At 35.7% G+C, this 25,481-nt stretch overlaps 1 protein-coding gene across 2 annotated transcripts in view; it reads right to left on the reverse strand.

Moving 5' to 3' along the window:
* Positions 1 to 25,481, reverse strand: part of Cse1 (chromosome segregation 1) — a 441,978-nt gene that overhangs the window by 34,359 nt on the left and 382,138 nt on the right. For both annotated transcript variants that reach the window (XM_090381796.1, XM_090381797.1), the window contains exon 24: positions 9,793 to 9,939. In XM_090381796.1, coding sequence (XP_090237922.1) covers positions 9,793 to 9,939 — 147 coding nt within the window. The remainder of the gene's footprint in view (positions 1 to 9,792; positions 9,940 to 25,481) is intronic.

The raw sequence follows: 25,481 nt of genomic DNA on the forward strand, positions 1-25,481 counted from the left end.
CATCATTCTTGTGATCACTTAGGTCACAAGAACATAGCTGTTCTTGTTAGAGAAATAAGTTCTTGTGATGGTGATATTGCAAAGACAGCTATCACTGAAGAAGTAAGAAAATACCACGAAATGTTTGATTCCATTATGTAAATATTTCCAAGTCAATTGGCTTTTCAAACCAATAACCAATCCTAATTGGCTTTTTAAAGGAGGTAGATGACTCTCATCAACCGGTGCAATACCACCACTTTGCTTATTGGAGGCTTGAAGTGGTGGAATCCATGTTGTCTCTAGAGCTAAGTTCCGGTCAATCCTTCCCTACCTCTTACATCATGCAGTATGAGTGATGACTTTTGAGGTTATGATGAACTTCGTGGAAAGATCCAATATTCCTTACATTTCGAGGGTACAGCTCTAAAACGGTGTTCGCAGGCCGGCCGCTAGTTAGTACACCAGACCGAACCTATTGGTAACTCTCTAGGAGGCTTCCGGATCAGCTAGTGTATAATCTTGCTACCTCTACTCTGCCAGATAGTGACTGGAGGGAGTCCGAGTAGTGTGTGTGCAGGGAGCATTGTCGAGGCCACGTTATGTCAAGGATCTGGGTATATTCTTACCATGTGTACCCCATATCCAAAAATTTCATTACTTCATACAGCATTGAATACACAATGAATTGTCAAACTAATAGAGCAAGCTTTTCCGTGAAAAGATCTAAACCTCCCAAACACTTCCTAATTCATTTCACAAATATACGTGGTCTCAATTCTAATCTCAACAATGTCCACTTCCACTTTCAGTCTGCCAAACCCTATGTACTTTTTCTGACAGAATCTCAGTTATCGGTTGATTCAACTACTGCTCATCTCATATACCCAAATTATTCGGTGATGATTCCTTTCGCCTCAAAGGTGGTACTGCATAAGTCCGTTCTGATATTCCCTGTCAGAGACTTGGCAATCTGGAATCTCTGGCTTAAAATCTCTCTACCTCATTGTGTCAAATTCATCTGTTGTCTCTACCGTTCTCCCAACTCCACTAATCACTTGGAGCTCTTTGACTTCCTCTCTTTGCAACTTGACTTTCTCCAGTCCAGCTTACCTAACAGTGAGGTAATTTTCCTTGGTGATTTTAATGTTCACAACTCCAGCTGGCTTTCATTTTCTAGTCACACCGACCAAGCTGGTCGAGATGCTGAGGCTTTTGCAATTACTAATGACCTTGCACAGATTGTTCATTTACCTATAAGAATACCGGACAATCCTAATCATACAGCCAACACGCTTGATATTTTTCTCACAAACAACCCTTTTAAGTACATGGTTGAAGTGAGAGGTCCTTTAGGCACTTCAGATCACAACTTGGTGATTGTCTCTTCTCCAATGGAGCCTTTATTTCATGGCTATTCCCAACCTCGTGTTGTTTGGTATTACACAAATGCAAAATAGGATGACCTACGAGATTTCTTTTCCTTGGTCGGATTACTGTTTCAAAACTTCTGATGTCAACGTTTGCTCAGATCGTATCAGTGAAATTATTCTTGCAGGAATGGAATCTTTTATCCCACGCTCCACTTTAAAATCTCGTCCTTTATCTAAACCTTGGTTTTCCAATAAATGAGCTTAAAGATATTCAAGGGAAGAACGTTGTATATCGTAATTTGCTTGTTTCTAATTCTTCAGTTTCATTTTCTGCCTACACCAAAGCTCGCAACAATCGTAAATCAGTTGTTAATCAGTCCAAACTAAAGTTTGAACAGGCTAAGTGTAGAAAACTTGCTTCTTGCCTTAATGGTAGCCGAGCATTCTGGTCTCTTGCCAAAGCTATTGGCCACAACTTTTGCCCATCTCTGCTCCCACCTCTGTCCAAACCAGATGGTTCTGTTGTCACTTCAGCCAAGGATAAAGCTGACCTGCCAGCATCCCCTTTTTTTTCTTCCAACTCATATATTAATGATCTTGGTAAAACAACCCCCACCATTCCCATCATGTTCCATTCAGTGCCTCCTGTGGTCTTCCGTCAAAAGGATGTCAGAAGGAGTTTGACGAATCTTGATGCTAAGAAAGCTGCAGGTCCCGATGGTATTTCTCCACTTGTTCTCAAAACCTGTGCTCCTGAACTTACTCCTATTCTTTGCCGCCTTTTTTCACTTTCTTATTCCAGAGTGTTTTTCCTTCTGCTTGGAAATTTGCTCATATCCAGCCAGTTCCTAAAAAGGGTGACAAATCCCTCCCATCCAATTATCGTCCCATTGCAATTAATTCTACTCTTTCTAAAGTAATGGAGAAATCAATTAACCGCCAACTCTTAAACTACCTAAAAACCTTCCGTCTGATCAATGATCGCCAGTATGGATTCCATCAGTGTCGATCCACTGGTGATATTCTGGCTTATGTTAACCATTTATGGACTAATTCAATGGGAAGATGCGGTGAAACACAAGTAGTTGCTCTTGACATCTCAAAGGCTTTCGATCGTGTTTGGCATAAAGGTCTTCTAAACAAGCTTCCATCTAATGGTTTGCCAACTGTTTTTAGTAATTGGTTATCCAGTTTTCTCTCTGATCGCTCACTGAGCGATCAGAGAGAAAAGATGGCTCTCTGTCATCTGACTTCTCCACTAATGCTGGTGTCCCCCAAGGTTCAGTTCTTTTCCCCCACTCTTTTCCTCTTGTATATTAATAACCTTCTTTCATTGACTGGAAATCCGATCCATAGTTTTCCCGTGATAGCACATTGCATTCCACTTTCCATTTTGTGAAACCTTGCCCCGCTGAATCAATTTGAATTTTTCAAAATCTGCTACCAATTCCGATCTTCAGGTAATTCTCCAGTGGGGTAAAGACAACTTAGGTGATTTCAATCCTTCTAAAACTCAGTCTTGTCTTATATCTTGCAAAAAAGGATTCTTCTGCTCCTATGCTCATCTTTGGTGACTCTCCGATTTCTAGGCAAAATGATATATCTCTTTTTGGGATTACCCTGACTTCTAATCACTCTTGGCACAAGCACGTTACAAATATTCCTTCCTCTGCATCTAAAAAGCTTGGTTTTCTCTTTTGCTCCCAGTGTTACTTTTCTTCCAAACAGCTGTTCACTCTGTATAAATCGCAAATCCGCTCTGCCATGGAATATTGTTACCACATCTGGGGTGGTGCCCCCAAAACCTCTCTCAGGCTTCTTGATTCCATTCAGAAGAGGGCAGTTAAGTTAATTAATGATTCATCTCTAACAGAGTCTCTCCACGCACTGTCTCATAGATGCACTGTTTCTGCTGTGTGCCTCTTCTAAAGATATTTCCATGGGCATTGTTCTTCTGAATTGGCTTGTATAATTCCTGCTCTTTCTTTCAAAATAGTCCGAACATGTGCCGCCACCAGCCAACATCCATTTACTGACCAGCTTCAAACTCACAGAACCAACTTTTCATCTTCCTCGTTTATTCATTCAACTGCCGTTTTCTGGAACCTTCCTTCATACATATTTCCTGAAAATTACAGGAAAATTGAGTCTAGAGAAGTTCAAGTCAACAAATATCTTCTTTCGTCTTCTTCTCAACCTCCAACCCAAGCACGGTACTAAGTACTATAGGTTTCCAATACCTCTTGTGTTTGGGGTTTACATAAAAAAAAAAAAAAAAAAAAAGAATAATTAAAGATAGAGTTGAATTCCTCTTTAACAAAATGTGAAAATCACCTCAAATTTTCTTATAGTAGGCTACTATAGATATCCGCTGACTTCCCAATCTGTCATCATATCAGTCAACCACCATTTACCATTATTCAAATCTATCGCTGTGTTGACATTTCACACTACTGGTGAAAATCTCTCAAACCAGTTCTCTGCTGATTTTGTGTCTTATTATTATTTTTCGCAAAAGAAATTAGCCCCCCCCCCAGACTTTCTCATTTGAGAAAGGCAAAAGTAGTCTTCACTTTGAAAATTCAAATGAAATTTATTGCCAATACTAAAGCTGGCAAACAAGCAGTTGACCAGCTATAACAATGAGGCCAACTGTACCTGATAAATAAAAATAAAGATGTTGCAAAATCAGAATTACTTCAGAGAAGTAAACGTTTGAGAACCACAAAAATTTTTTTGCTGAAAAACGGAGAACTTGTTAATTTGAATTTGTAATCAGAAAACTAAGGTAGTTAAGGTGAATTCATTTTGATAAAACAGAAGGCAAAAAGTATTTTCAGAAGTGGAGGATTTAACAATTGCTAGTATGAGATATTTAAGTATCACATTAACATGTAGAGGTAATGCTCTTAATAAATGGATATGAAGTACATTTGATTTGAAGGGCTATGTCCAGATTTTCAAATTTTGGCAAAACATTTGAAAGGAACAAGCAAATGCTTTATTCAAGCTGAGAGAGAGAGAGGGAAAAAGAGGGAGAGAGAGAGGAGGGAGAAATAGATTTTCCACATGTCAGGATAGTCTATGTAGTTATTAGATTTCTTGGACATAAACCAGTGACTGCTGTACTTTTGGTGAATTTTAAAAGTGCTCATATGGTTTTTCTCACCATTTCTAATCTTTTCTTTCAATAGATTTGTTAGAGGTTGTGATTGTTCTAACAAACAAATTAAACATTTATGCAAAGAAGGTCAATGCATACAATGCTTCGAACCTTTTCCACTAGTGGCATATATTAATCAACTGTTTCAATATGTCTCTTTTTAGCACTTCTTTCTAGACTAGTAAATGTCCACCAAATATTCACCCATGTTCAGAGAAAGGCATGCAGCCCCCACTTTACAGAACACAAGTTAATCAGATAAAACTGACCGAGTATTCGACCTCCTTTTTTAAAACCTTTATTGCTCCAGTTTTTAGGTCAACATAACTCTGGCACCTCGTGTTTCATCAACATGTGTCAAGAGTTTTCTAAAGGAATCCTACATGCTTTCAGGTTGGTCAGAAGGTGACCAATATTTCACCTATAGAGTTGGGTTACTATTTTTTTCCCTTTAAAATCTCAGGTCAAAATGGCTTCAACATAAAGAATATGAAAAATATATATATATATATATATGCTATTCTGTTTCTATATACTATACTATTTATGGGTACAGAATTAAATAATAATGATTATTAAATAAATGAAATGATAGTTATAATGTTAATATTAATTAGATTATGAAAATTAAACAAATAAAATAATCATTATATTATATAGAGTTAGAAGAATTATCCTGTTTTCCCGTGTTTTTTTTTTTTTTTTTGCAACTAGCAGGATTAAAACTGCTTAGTTAATGGTTTTAATGATGACAACAGAAGAAACTTGTCATTCACAAGTTGCAGTATTGCACTACTTTCAAACAAATGGTATCACATAAAGGTTAATGCCATTTATTTTAAAGATAAGGCAATGGACAATGGGCTAAATCGCAGATTAACTTTTGGCAATGTGATGTCATTTTTAAAAGTAATTTTGCCAAATACCCACTAGTTTCAAACAAATGTATTTGAAAAGTGCAATACCAAGACAATTTATTCTGAAGAGAAAGTTTATTCTGCAATGATTAAGACTACTGCATTAACTATGCAGTTTAAATGCTACTGGCAATACATAAAATATGAGGACAGGACAGTCTTCCTAATTCCATATACAATACTGGACTCTTTATCCAGAAAACTTGGAACCAGAGGGCTTTGTGGATTTTGGATCCTTACCAAGAGAAATTAGAATGAATGTGAAATAAATAATTAAAATCTTAAATTTACTTTATCTATAAAGTGTTAATAAAGGCAAAGTTTAATACCACTATAATCAAATCAACCAACTAAATAGCTCATTATAAAAATTAAATTGTTTATTTACAAAATAAAAATAAATAAAAAATAAATACAACACATAAAATCCTAAAAATTAAGTGTAGCTAAGTATTAAAAAGTATATAATAACAATGTAAGATACTAGAACATCAGTATGAGGAAAGTACTTTAGACACACCTCTCTTTCCCTCTCCCTGCACTCTGCAGGTTTGCTAAATGGAAGTGATGAATATATTTGTTTTTATCTCTTATTTTCACCACTGAAAGCAAAAGAAATATCTATTTTTTATTTTTGTGAAACAAAGATAATAAATTTTATTATTATCTACTTGTATATTCATGGCATGGGTAAGCTTTCGTTATGTCATGCCTAATGTTCTCATATTACAAAGTAGCCTGTTACATATTTACAAACTGCCAACATGACAGGGGGGTCTCACTGAAACTATTTATTCGTCCAAGTTTTATTTTCAACCATTTGAAATGAAATATCTGTTTGCACATGTTGATATAGTTGCTCCAAGTTCTCCCCCTGTGAGGTTGGGAAGTAACTGCCGTGTGACACCGTGGCTGTTGACAGCAGTTGTTCTATATTAGGAGCACTTGTCCCTCAACCCATCTTTGTTTAATTGGTGGGGAGGGGGGGGTAACCAAAAGACATATTGGACTTTTTATTTTATACTCACTATAGCAGTATTCTTATTGCTATAGTGAGTAAAAAAAAAAAAAAGAAGAAAAAAAAAAAGTAAACTGCAGCCATTATCAATCCACTGATGGATGGAAGCCTCCTCACTCAATGATTCAATGATTCATGTTGAGAATATGGTCCATTTCCTAACATGAATAGTGAGTTACTTTCATTTAAATAATAAACACAAAAGACATCTCCCTTTTTGATGTCCATTTGATACTGCAAAGTGACACTTAATTACAGAATAAAATGTAACAACATTCAATATTGCAGTTCTTTCAATAAACAAATTGTATGATATATTAATGCTAAGTGGAGTTGGATGATGAAATCCCTTTCAAAACTGAAGAACTGAATTTTGAAAGGGATTTCACACCAACAATTGTAATGCAAAGTTTGAACTTTAAAAGAAAGAAGTACACATCCCCATTACATTACAGGAAAAAAGCTTTGTTTTTGTCTAGTTTGTAAGTAGCCGTTTGTTACATGATTAATAAGGCACACTCTGCATTAAGGCTTTAGCCATTCTACATGTTTTAAAGAAAGTTATAACTGAATATATCATAACTGGTAGCTCATTCTCATTTCCTCTTTCAGAGGAAAATGTTTATTATTTGCATACTTTTTCTACTGTGCAATTATTGTGTCAATGATGTACTATATTTTTATTTATTATTATTTTTTTTATTGAATCTCTAGTTGAGGTGAGGTAGGTGAAAAACTGAATATCTTAAATAATTACTCTGTGATAAGTCTTATTATTTATAAAAATTTAATCATCTAAATGGGAGAATATACCACACAAGGGAATACCTCCATTAGCTGTTTCTAGCTCCAAGTTGTCGGTGTCTATTGTGAAATTTGTGTGTTTGCCAAAAACTGCATTATTATTTTTTATATTACTCATTCAGGACATGTTCACACTGGCATTATATCTGAAGCTGTGGTATCATCAGGGTTGCACTGTACTTAATAGGAATGCTATTTGTCATAAAATTTGTCTGGTTATCACCAGAAAAGCATTTTTAAAAATTATTTTTAACTGTTCATCAAGGAATAAGAATAAAAATAGATTATCTAATAAATTCTGTAATTTGTTTGCTTGCTTTTCATTCTCCCTTCAGTTTTGCTTATTTTTAGTTATTTATTTATTTTTAATAGCTCGGTATCTTCTTGAGTCATTTGTCAGAATTCATCGACACGACAGTGCTATATCAGTCAAGGGGAAAGGACAGCTAACTTCCTTTGTAAAACAGCCCTGATCGAATTTAATTAAAAAGTCACATACCAGTCTGGAATTTTTTTGAGCAGCGTGAGAAAAAAGATATCTTGCAGAGAAGTGCAGAAGTTGAAAGCTTCCTGTTATGCTGATGGTAAAAACTGGACACCACTTCATCATTACAGACAAGTGCAGTGCATTGCAAAAATTTGTTGTGGAATATAGTCATAACACACAATGGAAGGTGAACTATTCACATTGGAAGGAACCTTCATCATTATCTCCAGCAGTATATTACTAGAAGTCACTGAGGAAAGGCTGTAGATAGGACAGAACAAGCATCACTGCAGGTAAAATTCAGTAATTTACACGTTTATTGAACGTAGTTACTTCTTCAGTAAATAAAAAGAATATCATTTATCGAATAAGCTGCTATTCACACAAAAATAATTATTAGTCCACCATGTTTTTACAGGTATGTGGGCAGACTAATACTAGAGCAACATCACATAAGTTTTGGTGGGGTGGGACGGATTTTTCTAAGCTTTCCAGATGCCAAATATGGGATGTCCCAACTGTAATTTCAATAAGGTCAAATGTAATTAGTATTTTATTTTAAATTAAATTTTTGAAATAAAACCTATAAACTTTTATAATTGATTAAGATAATAAAAGTTATAGTGATGTTCTTAAAATAAATTCAGCTATTCTGAATGTTGCTTCTTTAGCTCAATATTGCAAACATGGACTCGACCACATCTAATATACCCTACTTGCACCACTCATGTTCACACTAATGCAACTATAGTAGTTGTAAGGGACTGTATTATCACTGATCATTTTGAGAGAAATAATTATGCAATCTGCAGAATGCTGGCAAAAAGAGTATTGTCAAGTACATAATGGTTTGCAGTTTTAGTAAGTCCCCCAGCTTCTAAAAATCAGGAACAGGTAGTCAATGTCAGACTATCCTCAGAAACTGGAGGATGCCTGCTAATCTTATGGAACAGCAATTTCCCCCTTTGCTTTTCATTCTCCCTTCAATTTTGCTTATTTATTTATTTTTAATAGCTGGGTATCTTCTTGGGTCAATGGTCAGAATTCATTGACATGACAGTGCTATATCAGTTACAGGAAAGGACAGCTAACTTCCTTTGTAAAATAGCCCCGATCGAATGCATTTGAAAAAAATGCATTTGTGGACCTTTCCTAACCTATGGGAAAAAGCACAACAAAACATTTTTCCAAAGGTTTAATTAGTAAACAAACATTTACAAAAATTGTAGTTAAAAAAAAAAAAAAAAAAAAGACAGTGATGCAATAAATACTTCCACTACCGTTAAGTCTGTGATATAAATATAGAATCTGCCAGCACGTATGACTGCAATCACCTTGATTATTCCATCCATATCAATCAAAAATAGCACATTTTTCTAAACCCATCACTACTCCTTTCCCTCCCTGTTCAATTTCATTAATTCTGTATTTGTTCTGTTTTCTGTTTGTATTCTGTTTTTATTCTTGCACCTCCATATTTTCTGTAACATTATAAGACCTCATTAGAAGGTATTATCAAATATAATGTGAAAACATAAAATTTCAAAAAAAAAAACCCCACTACTTTCAGAAATTCCTGGAACCTACACAAATTCAGAAAGTTCACAAATGAAAGACATGACAGTAATGCAGTAAATGCTTCCACCATTGTATGTCTTAAGCTATTACAAATACAAAAGCCATCAATGTAGAATTTTTTTTTTTTTCTTTTTTTTTCTTTTGGGTAATATAGTATGTGTTATTGCCAAAACAAAAAAAAAAAAAAAAAAAAACCTTGAAAATTTTGGATTTGTATTTATCTTTAAAAAAAAAATTTATACCACTTACTGCAAATTTTTGTCCAGTTTTAATCCAATAACTTTGAAAATATAACTTGATTTCACAAATTATTCATGATGGTGCATGCTTAATGCACCATCATGAATAATTTGTGAATAATATTAAAATGTGATCTGTATAATGGTAAAAGGATGCCATTAACAATAAACCAGAACTGGGAATAATCCACTAGTTAAAGTTTAGTTGCATTTCTAAATAAATCTACTACTCACCAAAAATGGGAATAATCACCATCAATCAATGGTGAGCCTTCTGTTAATAACTTAGTGATACCAACAGCACAGATCTTTCTCTCTAGATTTCCTGATACTTTTTGCACATCTGGTATGATAACCTTCTCAATGACCATGCCAAACATCCTGTAAACACAATAAGAATATAACCTCAATGGAACAAATCCAAGCTTGAACTGTTAGATGAATATACTGCATGCATTACTTTCTATAATGGCTTCACAATTTACATGCAAAAATTTCCTACGTATTCTTAAAAACACCAATGCTAAAATGGCTGTTAATGCCTCAATGCAACTTCCATAGCTATTATAACATAAAAGAATAGCCATATGGACATGCAAACCAACATGTCTGTAAAGCTAACTTAAAAAATCCTATGCCAAGAAGATTTATAGACAAGCTTTCACAATAGAGTAGGTGTCTCAGACAGTGGATCAAGTGAAACCTTTCCATCACGACAGCATTTAGTGTATATTCTGAGAAAAAAGTTCAGGGTATATAAAATGTATTAATAAATTACAGAATAGATTATTCTGATAATTTAATGTCTTATAAAATAAGACTTAAGTTTTCAGAAAGGGAAAAAAAAAAAAAAAAAAATTGTACGTTAATGTCTGTGGAAATTTCTAATATTTAATTTTTTTGTTGGCAGACAGAAAAAGAATGACTATCCAGCAAATCAAGTATCATTTAGTAATCAAAAATTGAGTAAACAGGGCAAAAATTCTAAATAAATCCATGAAAGAATGACTACTGTGTTTGCAGAAGTATCACCCAGTTGTCTACTCTGCAAGGTGATTGGCAGAGCTCAAAAGAGGATGGGAGCCAGATGAGGATGATCCAGGGTCTGTTTAGTCATCTGAAGCAAATAATTCTGAAACCAATGCCATCATTGAAGGAAGGAGGAAATTAGAAAACAGATAAATTAAAGTGTGAATTTGAAAAAGTAACTGACATTTCCCATGGAAACATTTTAACAATACATGAACATTTGGGAATGTCCAAAGTTTGTGCAAGATGGATTCCCAGAAACCTTTCCAGAAACAAAGTGGAGTCATCAAATGAGAATTTAAAATGAATTCCTGCTAATCCAGACAGATTGTTATTCGATTTAGTGACTGGCGATGAAACTCGCCTATATTTTTATGATCCTGAATCCAAATTAAAAAGCATGTGATGGAAGAACAAGAAATCTCCAACTCCCAAAAAAGTTTCGAACCCAGCCATCAGCTGAAAAAGTGTTGGCCTCAATTTTCTGGGACACAAAAGGACTTTTAGTTAATTTCATGTCAAGAAAAAAAAAAGATATGAAAGTTGGATCCTGGGTTTTGCTTCTACATTACTATGCACCACCAGTCTACAAAACCCAGGTTGCACAGACTAAAATTCACAAATGTGGATTTGAACAATTAACCCCTCCCCACTTCACTAAAGTAAGATCTGGCTCTCAAGTGATTTATTTGTTCAGAAACCTCAAGTCTTGTCATGTGGAACTGATTTTAAAAATGAAGAGCTAAAAGCAGCTGTGGACAGAAGTGTAGTTTATGCCCAAACTGGAAGAAGGGGTGGGGGAATTGAAGTATTAAACTCTCTGTAAATTAAATACAGTAAGTGTATTGAACTTGGAGATGAATACATTGAAAAATAAAAAAATATTAAATTTTGTACCTATGTCTTTTATACTCTGCCCACAGAACTTTTTCATCAATCCTTGGAGAATCCAGAGTAGATTTGGAATCTGGATCATTTTATATCAAAACAATGGATGCCAAATTTAGAATACAGATGACCCCCCGCTTAACGCTGATAATTCGTTCCAGAAAAACAGAGCACTAAGTGAATCCACGCTAAGCAAGCACCGCATTCCCATAAGGTAACATATGAATTTGTAAGTTGCGGTCGGTGCCATAGGATATTTCCTAATCAATAATAAACGGTAGTGAAAAGATGCACAAATGTCGGACAAAATATTTAATATTCAAATATTTGTACATATAAAATATTCTGCATTACATATGTATATAATTATGTGGTAACTACTTACATATCAAAATTAAACTTAAAATTCCAATTAAAATCATGAATTTAATTGATCTAAATTGATTTAATTTAATTGATGAATTTAATCATGAAAAATGTGTCGATTTTGGGTTGAACTTTGGCCCTCTTCCAAATAAACTAAAAGGGGTATTAATTTTAAATCCCCTGCAGCGTTAACACCCAACAATAAAGTCACCCGATCCTTCGTTGCTTTGAAACCTGGCATGTTTTTTTGATTCTTTCAATATGAAACTTCTTTTAGGCATTCGTTTCCACAAAAGTCCTGCTTCATCTATGTTAAAAACTCGTTGAGAAGTATAACACATAATACCCCTCTTCAATAATTTTAACAAGTTCTTTTTTGAAAGTTTCGGCTTCTTGATCTGCACTTGCGGCTTCTCCCTGGATTTTAAATCTATTCAACCAGCCCTTACCAGTTTTTTTTTTTTTTTTAGGTGAGTTTTCTTCAAATCATCATATTGGCTAATCTCTCTCTTTTTTTTTTTTAATAATATTTAACTTAACTGAATTCTGCACTGGCTATTATCTTCAATAAAATTAGTTAAAAGTCTTTCCATTTCAATCCTAATAGCTGGCCTAGCCCTAGTTGCTTGCAGTGGAACAGCTCTCTTTCCCGCTGCTAAAATTAATTCTTTATTTTTTTTATAACTGTTCTTACAGTTAAACTTGCAAGTCCTAAATTATGGCACACATCTGCTTGTTGTTGACCAGAATCAATTCGCTTCAAAATGTCTAATTTAATTTTCAAATTCAGTCTTTTTCTTACATTTATAGTCTTTGTACTGCGCCCAGACGTTGTTGCTTTTTCATTCTTATCGGCCATTATTAACTCTTCGAAAATGTAACTGTGTTGATTGCATTAATTACGATACAATGTTCAAGTAAACTGTCTGTTATGCATAATGTCTAATACTGTACTGAGTGATGACTAGACTTCAGATAAATGCAAATAATGCAAATATTACAAGCAATATACCTGATCATTTTTTAAAATGTTGATCTCGGAACTAAGTAACAAGTCACTGTACTGCGATTAAATTAGCGTGCGAGAAAATTTCACAAGTTGGTGTGGGAAACGTTTTAATGCTGTTTTGCTATTCATTTTCAAGCTATCGACTCCATCAAATGAAACGATTTCGTTAAATATGCCAAATGCAATCTGTAAAAGGCCGTTATAGTCAGATACGGGTTATAATATAAGAACAGCATTATAGCGAATCAGCGTAAAGTGAACGGCATTATAACAGGGGCCTGCTGTACATACAAGCAATCTTTGGCTTTCAGACAAGTGTTCCCGAAACGTCCATTCTCAGAGAATGAAACATTATTACAAAATCCATAATATAGCAAAAATTTATTTATTATTTTTTTTTATCCTTATGACATCAACTGAGTGGGTGCCATAATTTGACTTCTGTTAAGCAGATGTTTTATTACTTAAAATTATTTTATCTTTTTGGTTAAAAATTTGTATATATTTGATAAAGTAGGTGAAATTCTTTCTTACACAGCCTCTAAAATTACTTAAAAATGAGAGTTGGAGAAAGACCAAATTCCTGCTAGTGTTAATTGTATTGATATTGCACATTCCTTTATGTAGTTTCACAGGAGCATAATTAATATTAGACGTGATTGGAGGGAGTACATGATGAGAGCTTTGTCAATCAGTTCATCCCTTGAGAAACTGTGCAAGGCCTCATCGGATAGAATTTTTCACAACTTGGCCTGTGCTTGTTAACAGGGATGGGATACATTTAAATAGAACAGGTGCAAGAATATAAGTTGATTAGAAAACTACCAACTTGGGAGGTATGTGTGTGGGGGAGGGGAGAAATACACAGACTAGTAGTTTTATAGCAGCCATTGCCAGAAGTGAAAAAATTGATTCTTGCAATGCTTCTATTGGGACACACACACATCCAGGAAAATACAGTGTGGGGGATTACAAGGCCAGTTGGTAGAAGGCATTGTAATCTCCTACATTGTACTTACCTGGAATAAGCAAAGGTGCACTTGTTCCACTAATATTAGGAGTACAGCGTCAATCCGAGAAATTCGAAGTATTAGTTAAGTCATGAAATGTATACACTGTTTTGTAAATGTGCAGAAATATCAAAAATATGGTGTTTACTCAGATGTAGGGGATGAGGAATTTGAATATGGAAAGTACAGCACCTACAAAACAGAAAAAAATAAATCAGAATGCCTTATAGTAGGGGAAGAAGGATTTAACTTTCCAAATATTGACTAGAGCTTGTAGACTGGTTAATTGCACAGTTGCAGAAGCTTTCTGGATTTACTGGATGATTGCTTTCTATATCAGAATTAGCTAGGTAACAAGGGAAATGTGTGTACAATGTATTGTAAATGTATAGAAATATCAAAAACATGGTGTTTACACAGATGTAGGGGATGAGGAATCGGAATAAACTGGTTAACTACTGAGTGCTGGGCACTCGGGATGAAGGGTTTATAGTCACGAATGGTCGTTAGTGTAGTATCTCAAATAGAGAGCTTTATGGTAACTGAAAAAAATTTTTTATACCCCAGCTTGGCCTAAAACTGAAGAACTAACGAAAACGTTGTCTATTTGAGTTTTTCCAGTTGTTGTGAATGACAGGGGTGGGAGAAGAGACTCCGACTTCTTCCTGGAGAACAATTAAAGTCTTGGGGGAGAAGCGACTGGCAGGTGAGGGCTGTGCAGGCGCCTCAACACTGGCTCTCTGAGTACCTCCTTGCCGGGACAGTTCCAGGTTTGAAAATTGTTAAAAAATACTTCTCATCGCAAAATTTAAAAATGACCTTTATAGAATTATTAACTAACTATTTAGCAACCTTTGTCACCAAAAGGAGAGTTACTTAGTACAAAGAAGCACGCTATCGATCTGCAATAAAAAATTGTTTTTTTAATTTTAACACAAAAAGTAAATGATAGATTTCAATCAGAATAGTTTTCCATTGATAAGCATCAAATAATGCATAGCTAATGTGATTTTTAAATTTTTACCTCCACCAGCGACGGAAATAGAGGGGGGGGACACATGAAAATTACTCACATTTTCCTGTCTGGCACCACCATTTTTAATTTTAAAAATATATTTTAAACCTACTTGTTGAGCTCTTTCCAATGGTGTATATAAGCTATAGTTGCCAACATTTTTTGTGCCCTCCTCACATTTACCCCCCATTTCTCAGACAAATTTTTGTCAACAATGATCAATATGGCATTATGTTGGCCCACATGATGTACAAACCCATGCAAAATTTGAAGTCAATAGGTTGAGTGGTTCCAGAGATACAATGCTGTGACAGACGGACAGACAGACAACCAAGGGACATTATAAGGGTCCTTCGTTAGACTACGGACCCTAATATGGAAAGTACAGCACTTACAAAACAGGAAAAAAAAATAATAATAATAAATCAGAATGCCTTACAATGGGGGGGGGGGTTTAACGTTCCAAATATTGACTAGAACTTGTAGACCAGTTAATTGCACAGTTGCAGAAGCATCCTGGATTTACTGGATGATTGCTTTCTATACCAGAATTAGCAATGTAACAAGGGAAAGAAATACAGTGGTACCTTGGTTTGCGAGCATAATTCGTTCCGGAAACGTGCTCGTAATCCAAAGCACTCGTATATCAAAGCGAATTTCCCCATAAGAAATAATGGAAACCCAGATGATTTGTTCCAAAACTCAAAAATATTCATATACTGTAAAAATGATTAATACAAAATACATACCTTTTTATATTTTTAATATTTAAATTTAATATACATAAAGCAATCGAATTTATTAATTATTGGGTAGGACGACTTTCACTGTCTCTAACGGAATCACTGCTATCTGTTGATTTTTTCTTTTTGTGCGACTTTAACAAGGAATCTTTCCAATGACACTTGCTTTTGCCTCCTTTTGAGGATTTCACGGAAATCGGATTCATCGCTCGCACTATTACAAAATGAGGAGGCACGCTTGATACATATAAACAAAGCTGCGCGCGTGTAGCAACTGAATAAACAACACCATAAAGGCAGAGATACACTATTAACACCTCACATTTTACTAAAGCACATTTCTAGGGGTTACTACCATAAAACAATAAAAACAATTTCCAGTTGCGTTCCTGCTAGTGGAATCTGTTATAAACTGGTAGTAAACTCGATCTAATTGCATTTGCGATTATACTAGCTGGAATTGTTGGTTTTTACGTTATTATGGTGAAATGTGTTTCCCCTTCACTGATATAAAAAACCATAAATACATTTTCAAAATCTTCTCTTCATTCCTATCGAGTTGCGTTCGGTTGGGGTGATTCTGCGTTCGACTGTCATTTCTTGTAAACACAAAGGCTAATTGTGCATAAGCGAATTCGGTTCGTGTTATATAAGATATCGTTCCCCTATTTATAAATCGTGTATGATCGAATTCGTGTAGTGTAAACACGTGTTATACGAGGACTGACTGTACTCGTATTGCAAGACCTCGCTCGTTTATCAAGTTAAAATTTATTAAAAATTTTTGCTCGTCTTGCAAAACACTCGCATACCAAGTTACTCGTAATCCAAGGTACCACTGTACTATTGATTTGATCATCAGCATTGGCTCTTCTTGAATAAAGAATCTGCAGATAAAAAGAACCACTAGGTGGCAGTGATTATAGTGTATTGATGTGGGATTTATGTAAAAATATAACTACTGCCAAGGGTAAAGGGATTTTGCTTTCATAAAGGTGACTATAATGGTCTTAGATGATTTCTAAATTTATTTCAGTGGGACCAGCTGATAATGTTATCAACTGCTAATTCTAAATGGGAAACATTCAGGTAACTTTTCAGCTTTTCATACCAATTAAGAGCTACTGTTCAAAGTTTAGATCTGAATGGATGACAGATGAAGTGAAAAGATTGGTGACAGAGAAGAAAGAGAGTAAATACAAGCTAGGCTGAAATCAAGTCACGGGGGGGGGGGTCAGGAAGGCTAAGATAGATTATGAGAAGTCATTGGCTCAGAATGTAAAGAAAATTAGCAAATAGTTCTTTGTTTTATGTTAACGTTACAAAAAAAGGAAGACCCATACTGGTCCACTAGATATGAATGGTACAACTATTGATGATGATGCTGTTCTGTTGCTAACAAACTGAATAAATATTTTGTTTCTTTTGTTATTTGGAGAGTTTCAGGTGTATTGGCAGCTTAGGCCTTACTGTGCCTAACAAATGATATTGAAAATATAATATAATCATTAGCTGTTAGTAATGACTATATTCTATTAAACAGATCTAGTATTTTTAGAAACGTAAACACTTTGTCATGAGTTGCATCTTCTCATATCAGGTATGTTGAGGTCAGCAGGTCCTGCCTATTTCTGTTGAGATTAAAGACTTTGTTGGGCTGTTTGTTAAAAGGTAAGTTCTATGAAAAAATGCTTGATGTTAAGTAGGGTTGACCGTTGGGACATTGTGGAGGTTCATCTTTTGTAAATAAGCACAGATGTGTAAAACAGGTGTTTCAAATACATATTCTTGCATGAACAATTTCCTCGAGTCTGTTCATTCAGTTACTTGACTTCTATGGCTTTAAATTGGGTTTGATTTGTAACATTCAGATGGTTCTGCAAAGTGTGTAACCATTGTGTTTACATGTTCGTTTTATGGCAGGTGTAGTCAAAATATGAGATCGATCTGATAGGATGAGGTATCTAAGTTTGTTGCCTCTTGATCAGCACATTCACTGCCTGGGATGCCCACATGTCCTGGAATCCAGCAAAAGACTACTTCTTGTGTTTTTTTTACTGAGTTCAGTCAACTTGGTTTGAATTTTGTGTTGGAATGGGAGGCTAAGACTGCAGTTATCCAGTAAGACTTGTATTACACTTAGGTGAATTTGTGTATATGAAACATTTTTGGAAAGAGAATTTGTCTATATGATTCATTTTAATCAAAATAGTAGAGTTCAGCAGTACAGCTGCTGAAATCAGTGGAGAGTGCTTGACACACTACTTGGGAAAGATATTGCAGCACCTACACGAATATCCATTTTAGAACCATCTTTGTATGTCCATTCATATTGTGGGTAGTATAGAGAGTGGACTGTATGCATCTGTATTACAGGTAAGCAGGCAAGGATTTGTTTTTCAATGAAACTTCCCACTGCTGATAATCTTATCAGCAGTGGGAAAACTCAAATTACCAATAATAGTCATCACAGCATAATGGACACATCTGTCATGGAGGTGTTGTTATTGTATGCTCTCATAAAACTTTACTTCGATTCAGTTCCCACAATTGTATTATATCCTGCAATTGTATGCTGACTGGTTTATTCTTCTTAGGTTTGTTTTTGTATAGACAATCCCACCGTGAATGGAAAAGATACTGCCAGATTGGATGATTTTGATGCCTTTGGATTTTTGCAGTAAAGTTTGCCAACAACATTTTGTCTAAAGAGATGAAGCAGAGGTTTTTTTGCCTCTGCATATAAACTTTGTATGGGCAATGTTCTATAAGCTACCAAAGCAATATGTAGAGATTATGATGAACTGGATCAACAGCACTTGGTCTCCCTGAGCTATATACTGGGGCACTGTAGTCTAGTTTAGATCTAATCAGAGCTCAGTATTAATGTAGATGGGGTGCAATGGTCAGCAACCCATGAAATAGGAGAACGTGTGTAAAGATTTCTCACTGAGTTTTAGAATCATTTCATAGTGTATTCCATCTGGATCTGTAGCACATTTTGTTGATCTCCCAGGCCAGTTTGTAATTCATCTATAGCGAATAGCTGACTCTATGGAAAATGCTGAGTACCACTCAGCATTTTCCATACAGCAAGCATAAAATTGGTTTATATTTTTCAGCCAGGCATTTGGATTTTTGGAAAGGCAGTTGAAATGAAGATGTAGCTGATGAATGCGCAAAGGTTTCACCTAGGGCATTTGCAATTCATCCACAGTTGTTAAGTCTTGCCCATGGCAATGTATTACTGGAGTTGGTATGGCTAAGGATTTGCCATTAAGTTGTCTCATTTTATTCCTTATTACTTGTTCATCTGTATTTTTATTGATCACAGAAGCAAATCACATTCAAGATTCTTATTTTGCTTCTGTGTCGAATGTATCAGGCTTTTGCTCTAGCTTTTATGTAATTAATAAGATTATCAGCAGTGGGATATTTCTGGAAGAGATTCCACGTCCTATGTTTCTCTTTTGGCTGTATTTATTATTCCATCAGAAAGAAAACAGTGCCTAGATTGTGGAATTGCAGCTTAGGCTGCCACTAGCATCGCATTTGTGTATTGTGTGACGGCATTGTCTGCAGATTGAGAAGACAGTCTGTTCATTCAGTATGGAAAGATTTGCATACAACATCCAGTCAGCTTTCTGAAACTTCCACTTCATTTGAGCAGAAACTCAAATGAAGTGGAGGTTTCATTTGAGTGAATCATCATCCTGAGTGATCGCCTGAGGCACTAACACCTTGGGGCGCGTGACATTGGGGGTGTCAAAGGTTTGAGAGGGCGCATATGCTGAAATTTAATTATAGAAACTATTATTATATAAATTAAAGGCAAGCATAACTGCAACCTGCTGCTAGTATTTTGTTAAATGTCCTTATAAAAATTTGACTCTTTTGTAAAATTTTTATTGTTAATATTTTAATATGACAATTAAAACATATAAATATTCTGGTTGTCATTTTTTGTGTTTATAATTGTCTTTTTAACTTTTTTCTAGCAAAAATAAAAATATTAACTCAATAAAAATGCCTTCTTAAATTTTTTCTATCTGGAAGGGGACGCAAGAATGCCTCCTCGCTCGGGGTACAAATATACCTTGGACCGGCCCTGCCTGCTAGCATCCTATTTTTCTTCCAACTCATGTATTGATGATCTTGGTAAATCACCTCAAACAATTCCTAGTACACTCCATTCAATGCCTCCTGTGGTCTTCCGTCAAAAGGATGTCAGAAGGATTTGATAAATCTGATGCTAAGAAAGCTACAGGTCCTGATGGTATTTCTCCACTTGTTCTCAAAGCCTATGCCCCTGAACTTACTCATGTTTTGTGTCGTCTTGTTTCGCTCTCTTATTCCAAAGGTGTTTTCCCTTCTGCTTGGGAATTTTCTCATATCCAGCCACCAGTTCCTAAAAAGGGTGATAAATCCCTCCCATCCAGTTATTGTCCCATTGTGATCACTTCTACTCTTTCCAAAGTAATGGAGAAATCAATTAACTGCCAACTCTTAAACTATCTGGAAATCTTTCGTCTGATCAACGATCGCCAGTATAGATTCTGTCAGTGTTGTTCCACTGGTGATATTCTAGCTTATGTTACCCATTTATGGACAAATTCAATGGAAAATTTCGGTGAAACACAATCAGTTGCTCTTGACATCTCAAAAGCTTGGGATTGTTTTTGGGATAAAGGTCTTCCAAACAAGCTGTCATCTTATGGTTTGCCAACTGTTTTCCAGTTTTCTCTCTGACCGCTCACTGAGGGCGATGATAGATGGCTCTCTGTCTTTTAACTTCTCCACCAATGCTGGCGTCTCCCAAGGTTCAGGTTCTCTCCCCACTCTTTTCCTCTTGTATATTAATGACCTTCTTCCATTGACCGGAAATCTTATCCATAATTTTGCTGACGATAGCACACTGCATACCACCATCCAGTTTGAGAAACCTTGCCCTGCTCAAACAGCTTCAACTTCTCGAGTATCCGCTGCCAAATCCATAAATGCTGATCTCCACGTAATTCTCCAGTGGGGAAAAGATAACTTAATTTCAATCCTTCTAAAACTCAGTCCTGTCTTATATCTTGAAAAAAAGGATTCTTCTGATTATTTGTCATCTTCTATGACACTGATTTCTAGGCAAGATCTTGGGGATTACCCTGACCTCTAATCTCTCTTGGCATAAATCACATTACAAATATTGCTTCCTCTGCATCTAAAAAACTCGGTTATAGAACCAACTTTTCTTTTTCCTCATTTAATCATTCAACTTATGTTTTCTGGAAGAACCTTTCTTCATGCATATTTCCTGAAAATTGCAATCTACAGAAGTTCAAGTCTAATGTCAACAATATCTTCTTTATCTTTTCAACCGTCAACGCCCATGCACTAAGTACTATGGTTCTAAAAAAAAAAGTACCTGTACATAACAATGATCCTTGAGAATGAAAAAAATTTAGTATGGAAAAAAATTAATTTAACATGATATACTGTAAGATAGTAAACTAATTATAAGGAATTGTGGTTTCTTTCTCTGGAAATTCTTTACTTTTTATTTTATTTTACTTTTTTATTAGTTATATTTTGTAGTTTACAGTAATATATACCTATGTAAATCTAAGCAGATGCCATTACAAAATTTTTAGTGCGAACCACCATTGGGAACCGCTGCTCTACGGGGATGGTATACCTTAACATGTCTCCAAGGTCCTCATAAACAGTGGCTATTTGGAGAAAGATATAGAGAGAGAGACTAATGTTAATGTGTGGGTCATGATGCATATTACTATTGCTTTGCAAGCAATAGTAGTATGCATACTACTATTGCTTGCAAAGGTGTTTGTTCAGGAAGATGTCACCTAGAATCGATGAGGACTGCTACTCTTCTATGATTGCCATTTGAGATAGTAGGGTGAACTTTTCTATAAGTGATGTAGCCTTTTATTTTAAGTCTATCTTTAAAGTCAGGTTTTCTTCCTGAGGTCACATGTAGGGTGATGCTGATCAAGGAGGTCATGGATGTCATCCATGACTGCAGAAACCATGGCAATTTCACTATATTATTTAGTTTTAGGATTTACTTCAGCTTGTTTCCGAGAAGTGATCTGTTTGTGCTAATCAAATCTTGCTTTCTTTTTTGGGAAAAATAGGATGCATGTCCATGTCATCCTCAGGGTGTATTTCCAGAATTGTATCATCTTGATCTGCACTGTCATTGGTATCCATACTTTCTGTTAGAAGCTTCATTTGGTTAGGATTCTTTTGGTCTGAACTAACACTTTGATCCTGCAGCTCTTGATTAATTTCATAAACACAGACATGGGGGGGAGGGGGAAGACCCTTAACTGAGATTCCTCCAAAAGTGGTCAGCTGGAGTAACTGTTCTGAGTGCCTTGCATTTGTAGTTTTACTTAGCAAATCTCCTGATTTTAGATATCGAACCATTTTCTAACTAGTTGTTCCATTCGAGAATGCATAATAAAGTGTGGGAATGGGGGTGGAGTTGCAGCTTTCTTTTGGCAGTCGAGAGCCCACAGACCTGGTTGTTTATGTTTTCCGTAAGTTATTCCTTTCAGCCCCAGGAATCAGAACTTCTCTTCCTGGGTTACCAATCCTGCTACAGAGAGGCAGGAGTTGTGGCACTAGGAGACTAAGTGGTAAAAACAGTTTGTTTGTAAAATATTTCCTTTCTCGTTCTAACATTGACATGCGAATAGGTGTTTAGGAATGAGCTCATGGGAAGTATATCAACTGGGAGCTAAATGATTGTGATAACTGACAGTAAAGTGGAAGAAGCAGCAAAACAAGTAAGACTTCAGACATAATTATGAGACCATCCTCAGTTTCAGGGGAGATCCTCATGGATTGGAGATGTGTAAAAGTCTCCCTTATTCACAAAGGGTATCAAAAGGAGAAGTAAGTAATTAGAAGCCTGTAACCCTGACTTCTGTTACAGGAAAAATGATGGCGTCAATCATCAAAGAGGTAAAGCATATATACAGCAATCACAACACAGATTCGTTAAGGGAAGAACTTACCAGACCAATCTGATTAGCTACTACAATGTGGCAACAAAGGAACTGGATGCAAACAAAAATTTTGACTGTATATAGTTAGATTTCAGCAAGGTTTTTGATAGTGTTCCACATGAAATACTGCTATACAAAATGGGGCAGTGTTACTGCTATGGATAAAGGGGTATCAATGGGCATTCCTCTTCTTGGACTAATGTTATTAGTGGAGTCACCACCCAGGGTTCAGTGTTGGGCCAATTGTTAATTTGTTATATTTATTAATGTTACTGATGAAGGCTTAACGTTTAAGTTTTCAGATGTCATGAAGGTTGGCAAGGTCAATCACAGTAATCAGGGTATGCAACAAGAGCTAGACAACTTAGGTATATAGGCTGAGAAGAGCGGCAATACTGACAAATGCAAGGTATTTTGTATGGGGGGGGAGCAGTAATCCCACATTAATGTACCAACTGTGTGGTACCACACACAGGATAGTAGAGAATGAAGAAGACCTGGGAGGTAACTGTGCAATCAGATATGAAATTCTCTGAGTGGTACAGACAGGTAGCTAGATTAGCTCACAGTGTTCTGTCAATGATAGGAATTTTGCTAGCAAAGATAAAGTTAATTATCCTGTTGTATAAAGCAGTAGTTAAGGTACATCTTGAGTACTGCATACAGGTTTGGAAGCTTCAGTTTAGGAAAAATGTGGATCTGTTGGAATGGGTATAGAGAAGGGCAATAAGATTAGTGAGGGGAACAAAACGGTATTCTCACCAAGTGTTCATTTCTGCAAATTGCACCTGGAAACTAGGCACTTGTGAGAAGTTCCAATTGAGATGTTTATGGCTTTGAATGGATTGAATATGCTAAATGCTAATGGAATCCTTTTTCCCTCAGACAACACGAGGGGGGGGAGGGAGGATCATAAATTTAAACTGACGAAAAATGGCTATAGGACAGATGTATGGAAATTTGCTTCCAGCCAGAGAGTGATTGATTTTTGAAACAAGCTTTCATCTGGTGTTGTGGAGGAAGGCAGTTTGAATAAATTTAAAGAAGAATTAGACAAATGGAGAGATAAAGTGGATAGTGTTTTTTAGTGCATTTATTGGTGTGTGTGAGAGAGAGAGAGAGAGAGAGAGAGAGAGAGAGAGAGAGAGAGAGAGAGAAAAGCACATATTAATGATTAAATGAGCTTGTTTGATGGTGATTTTGCATAGGATTGTGATGCAATCTTCTACATTGAAAGTTCTGCTGACTTTAATGGCATCTCACCAGCTTTCTTAAAAAATTTGTCAAGAGAAAGAATACATGCCTTATTTTTTTCTTGTGGAAGAAGTCTATAGCAACATGTATCTTTCTCTGTGGACTGCTGAAAACTCTCCATTTAGGGACAATTTTCCGCAATATTTATGAATTTCAAATATTTATGAAGTGAAGGCTTCACTGATTGTGAAGTTCCTCACACTCAAAGCCTTTGTGGGAGGATTTTAATGATTTTTTGTCATCTTGATCTTCAAATGGTTGCCTTATTTTCCTTTTATATGACAATCAGATCTTTAATGAACATAGGCTCTATGAATGAGAATGCAATCAGTTCATTCCCATCTTCATTGCTGACTTCAAGTCCAACCGATTCATATGCTGAATAATTTCCTTTGTGGCAGCTTCAGGATTCTCCACAAAGAGTTCTAAATTTGTAACCAATGGTGGGCACAAATGCTTTCAGCAACCAAACACTGTTGAGTCTGAGATAAAGGACTGCTGAGTCCTTTATCTCAGCCAAAGTCACTAATATTGTTTACTGCTTGAATAACTGCACTTTAGATATTACAACCTTTCCAGAATTCTTCCAAGGTGGATCCACATTCCTTGTGAGCTGGCCCAGTTGACCTCAAGTAGTACCACTTCAAGGTAACTATGACTGCCTAACCCACAGGATGAATATTGCAGGAGGTACTTGGAATCATACACATAACTAATATCCAGATAAAGTGGAGGTAAAGTAGCACTGTCCAAAAGTAACAATGCCTTAAATGCTAAATAACTGTTTACAATACTGTCTAACTGCTGGAGCAAAATGAAGGTAAAGGAGCTAAACCAAATGAAAAATAGTTCCAGTAACCCAGGCATATGAATTATATTTCCAAATGACTAGTAACATACCTTTAGCTTCAAGAATCCAAAATCATCAGGAATTTGTCAAGAATCCAGGTTTTCTGAATGGTAGCCTAGAATTGGTTTCAATTTAAATATACCTGTTGGATGCTACCAAGCAGTAGCATGAGCTTAGTCTATCTTGTGCCCACATGCAGCTTTCACCTCTTTTGTCAAATAGGTTTGTGCATGCTGAATACTGGATATTTTTGGATACTGGTTCTCAATCTATAATTTTAAAGATCCTCAATCTTAAATTATTTCACCTTCCATTTTTAACATAACCACTGTCTGCCCATTTCCAGCATTTCATAAATTATCTTTACTTTTATCCTTTTCCTTCAAATCACTCCCTAAGGCTTGTTACCTCGGAGTCTAAAACACTGATAGAACTGATATTCTGGTGCCATTTGTGAAGGACCATAATTTAGTGAAGTGAAATTTGGCCATTCTGCCACAACCAAGTCCTCTGCTTGCACCTTCAAAATGGTGAGAGTTAGTAAACCAGGTATAAACCAACCAAAGCCAACGTTTGATGCATAATACCCACATCAAACAGAGGAATGCAACATCTTTATATTACCAGACAGTGCAATACCACCACTCTGCTTATTGAAGGTTTGAAGTGGTGAAAATCATGTTTTTGTCTTCAGGGCAAAGCTGCAGCAACTCCCAATTTCTTCCATCATGCAGTAA

This window comes from Mastigoproctus giganteus, chromosome 9, assembly GCF_048544385.1.
Source record: "Mastigoproctus giganteus isolate SK-2022 chromosome 9, ASM4854438v1, whole genome shotgun sequence".
NCBI lineage: Eukaryota > Metazoa > Arthropoda > Arachnida > Uropygi > Thelyphonidae > Mastigoproctus > Mastigoproctus giganteus.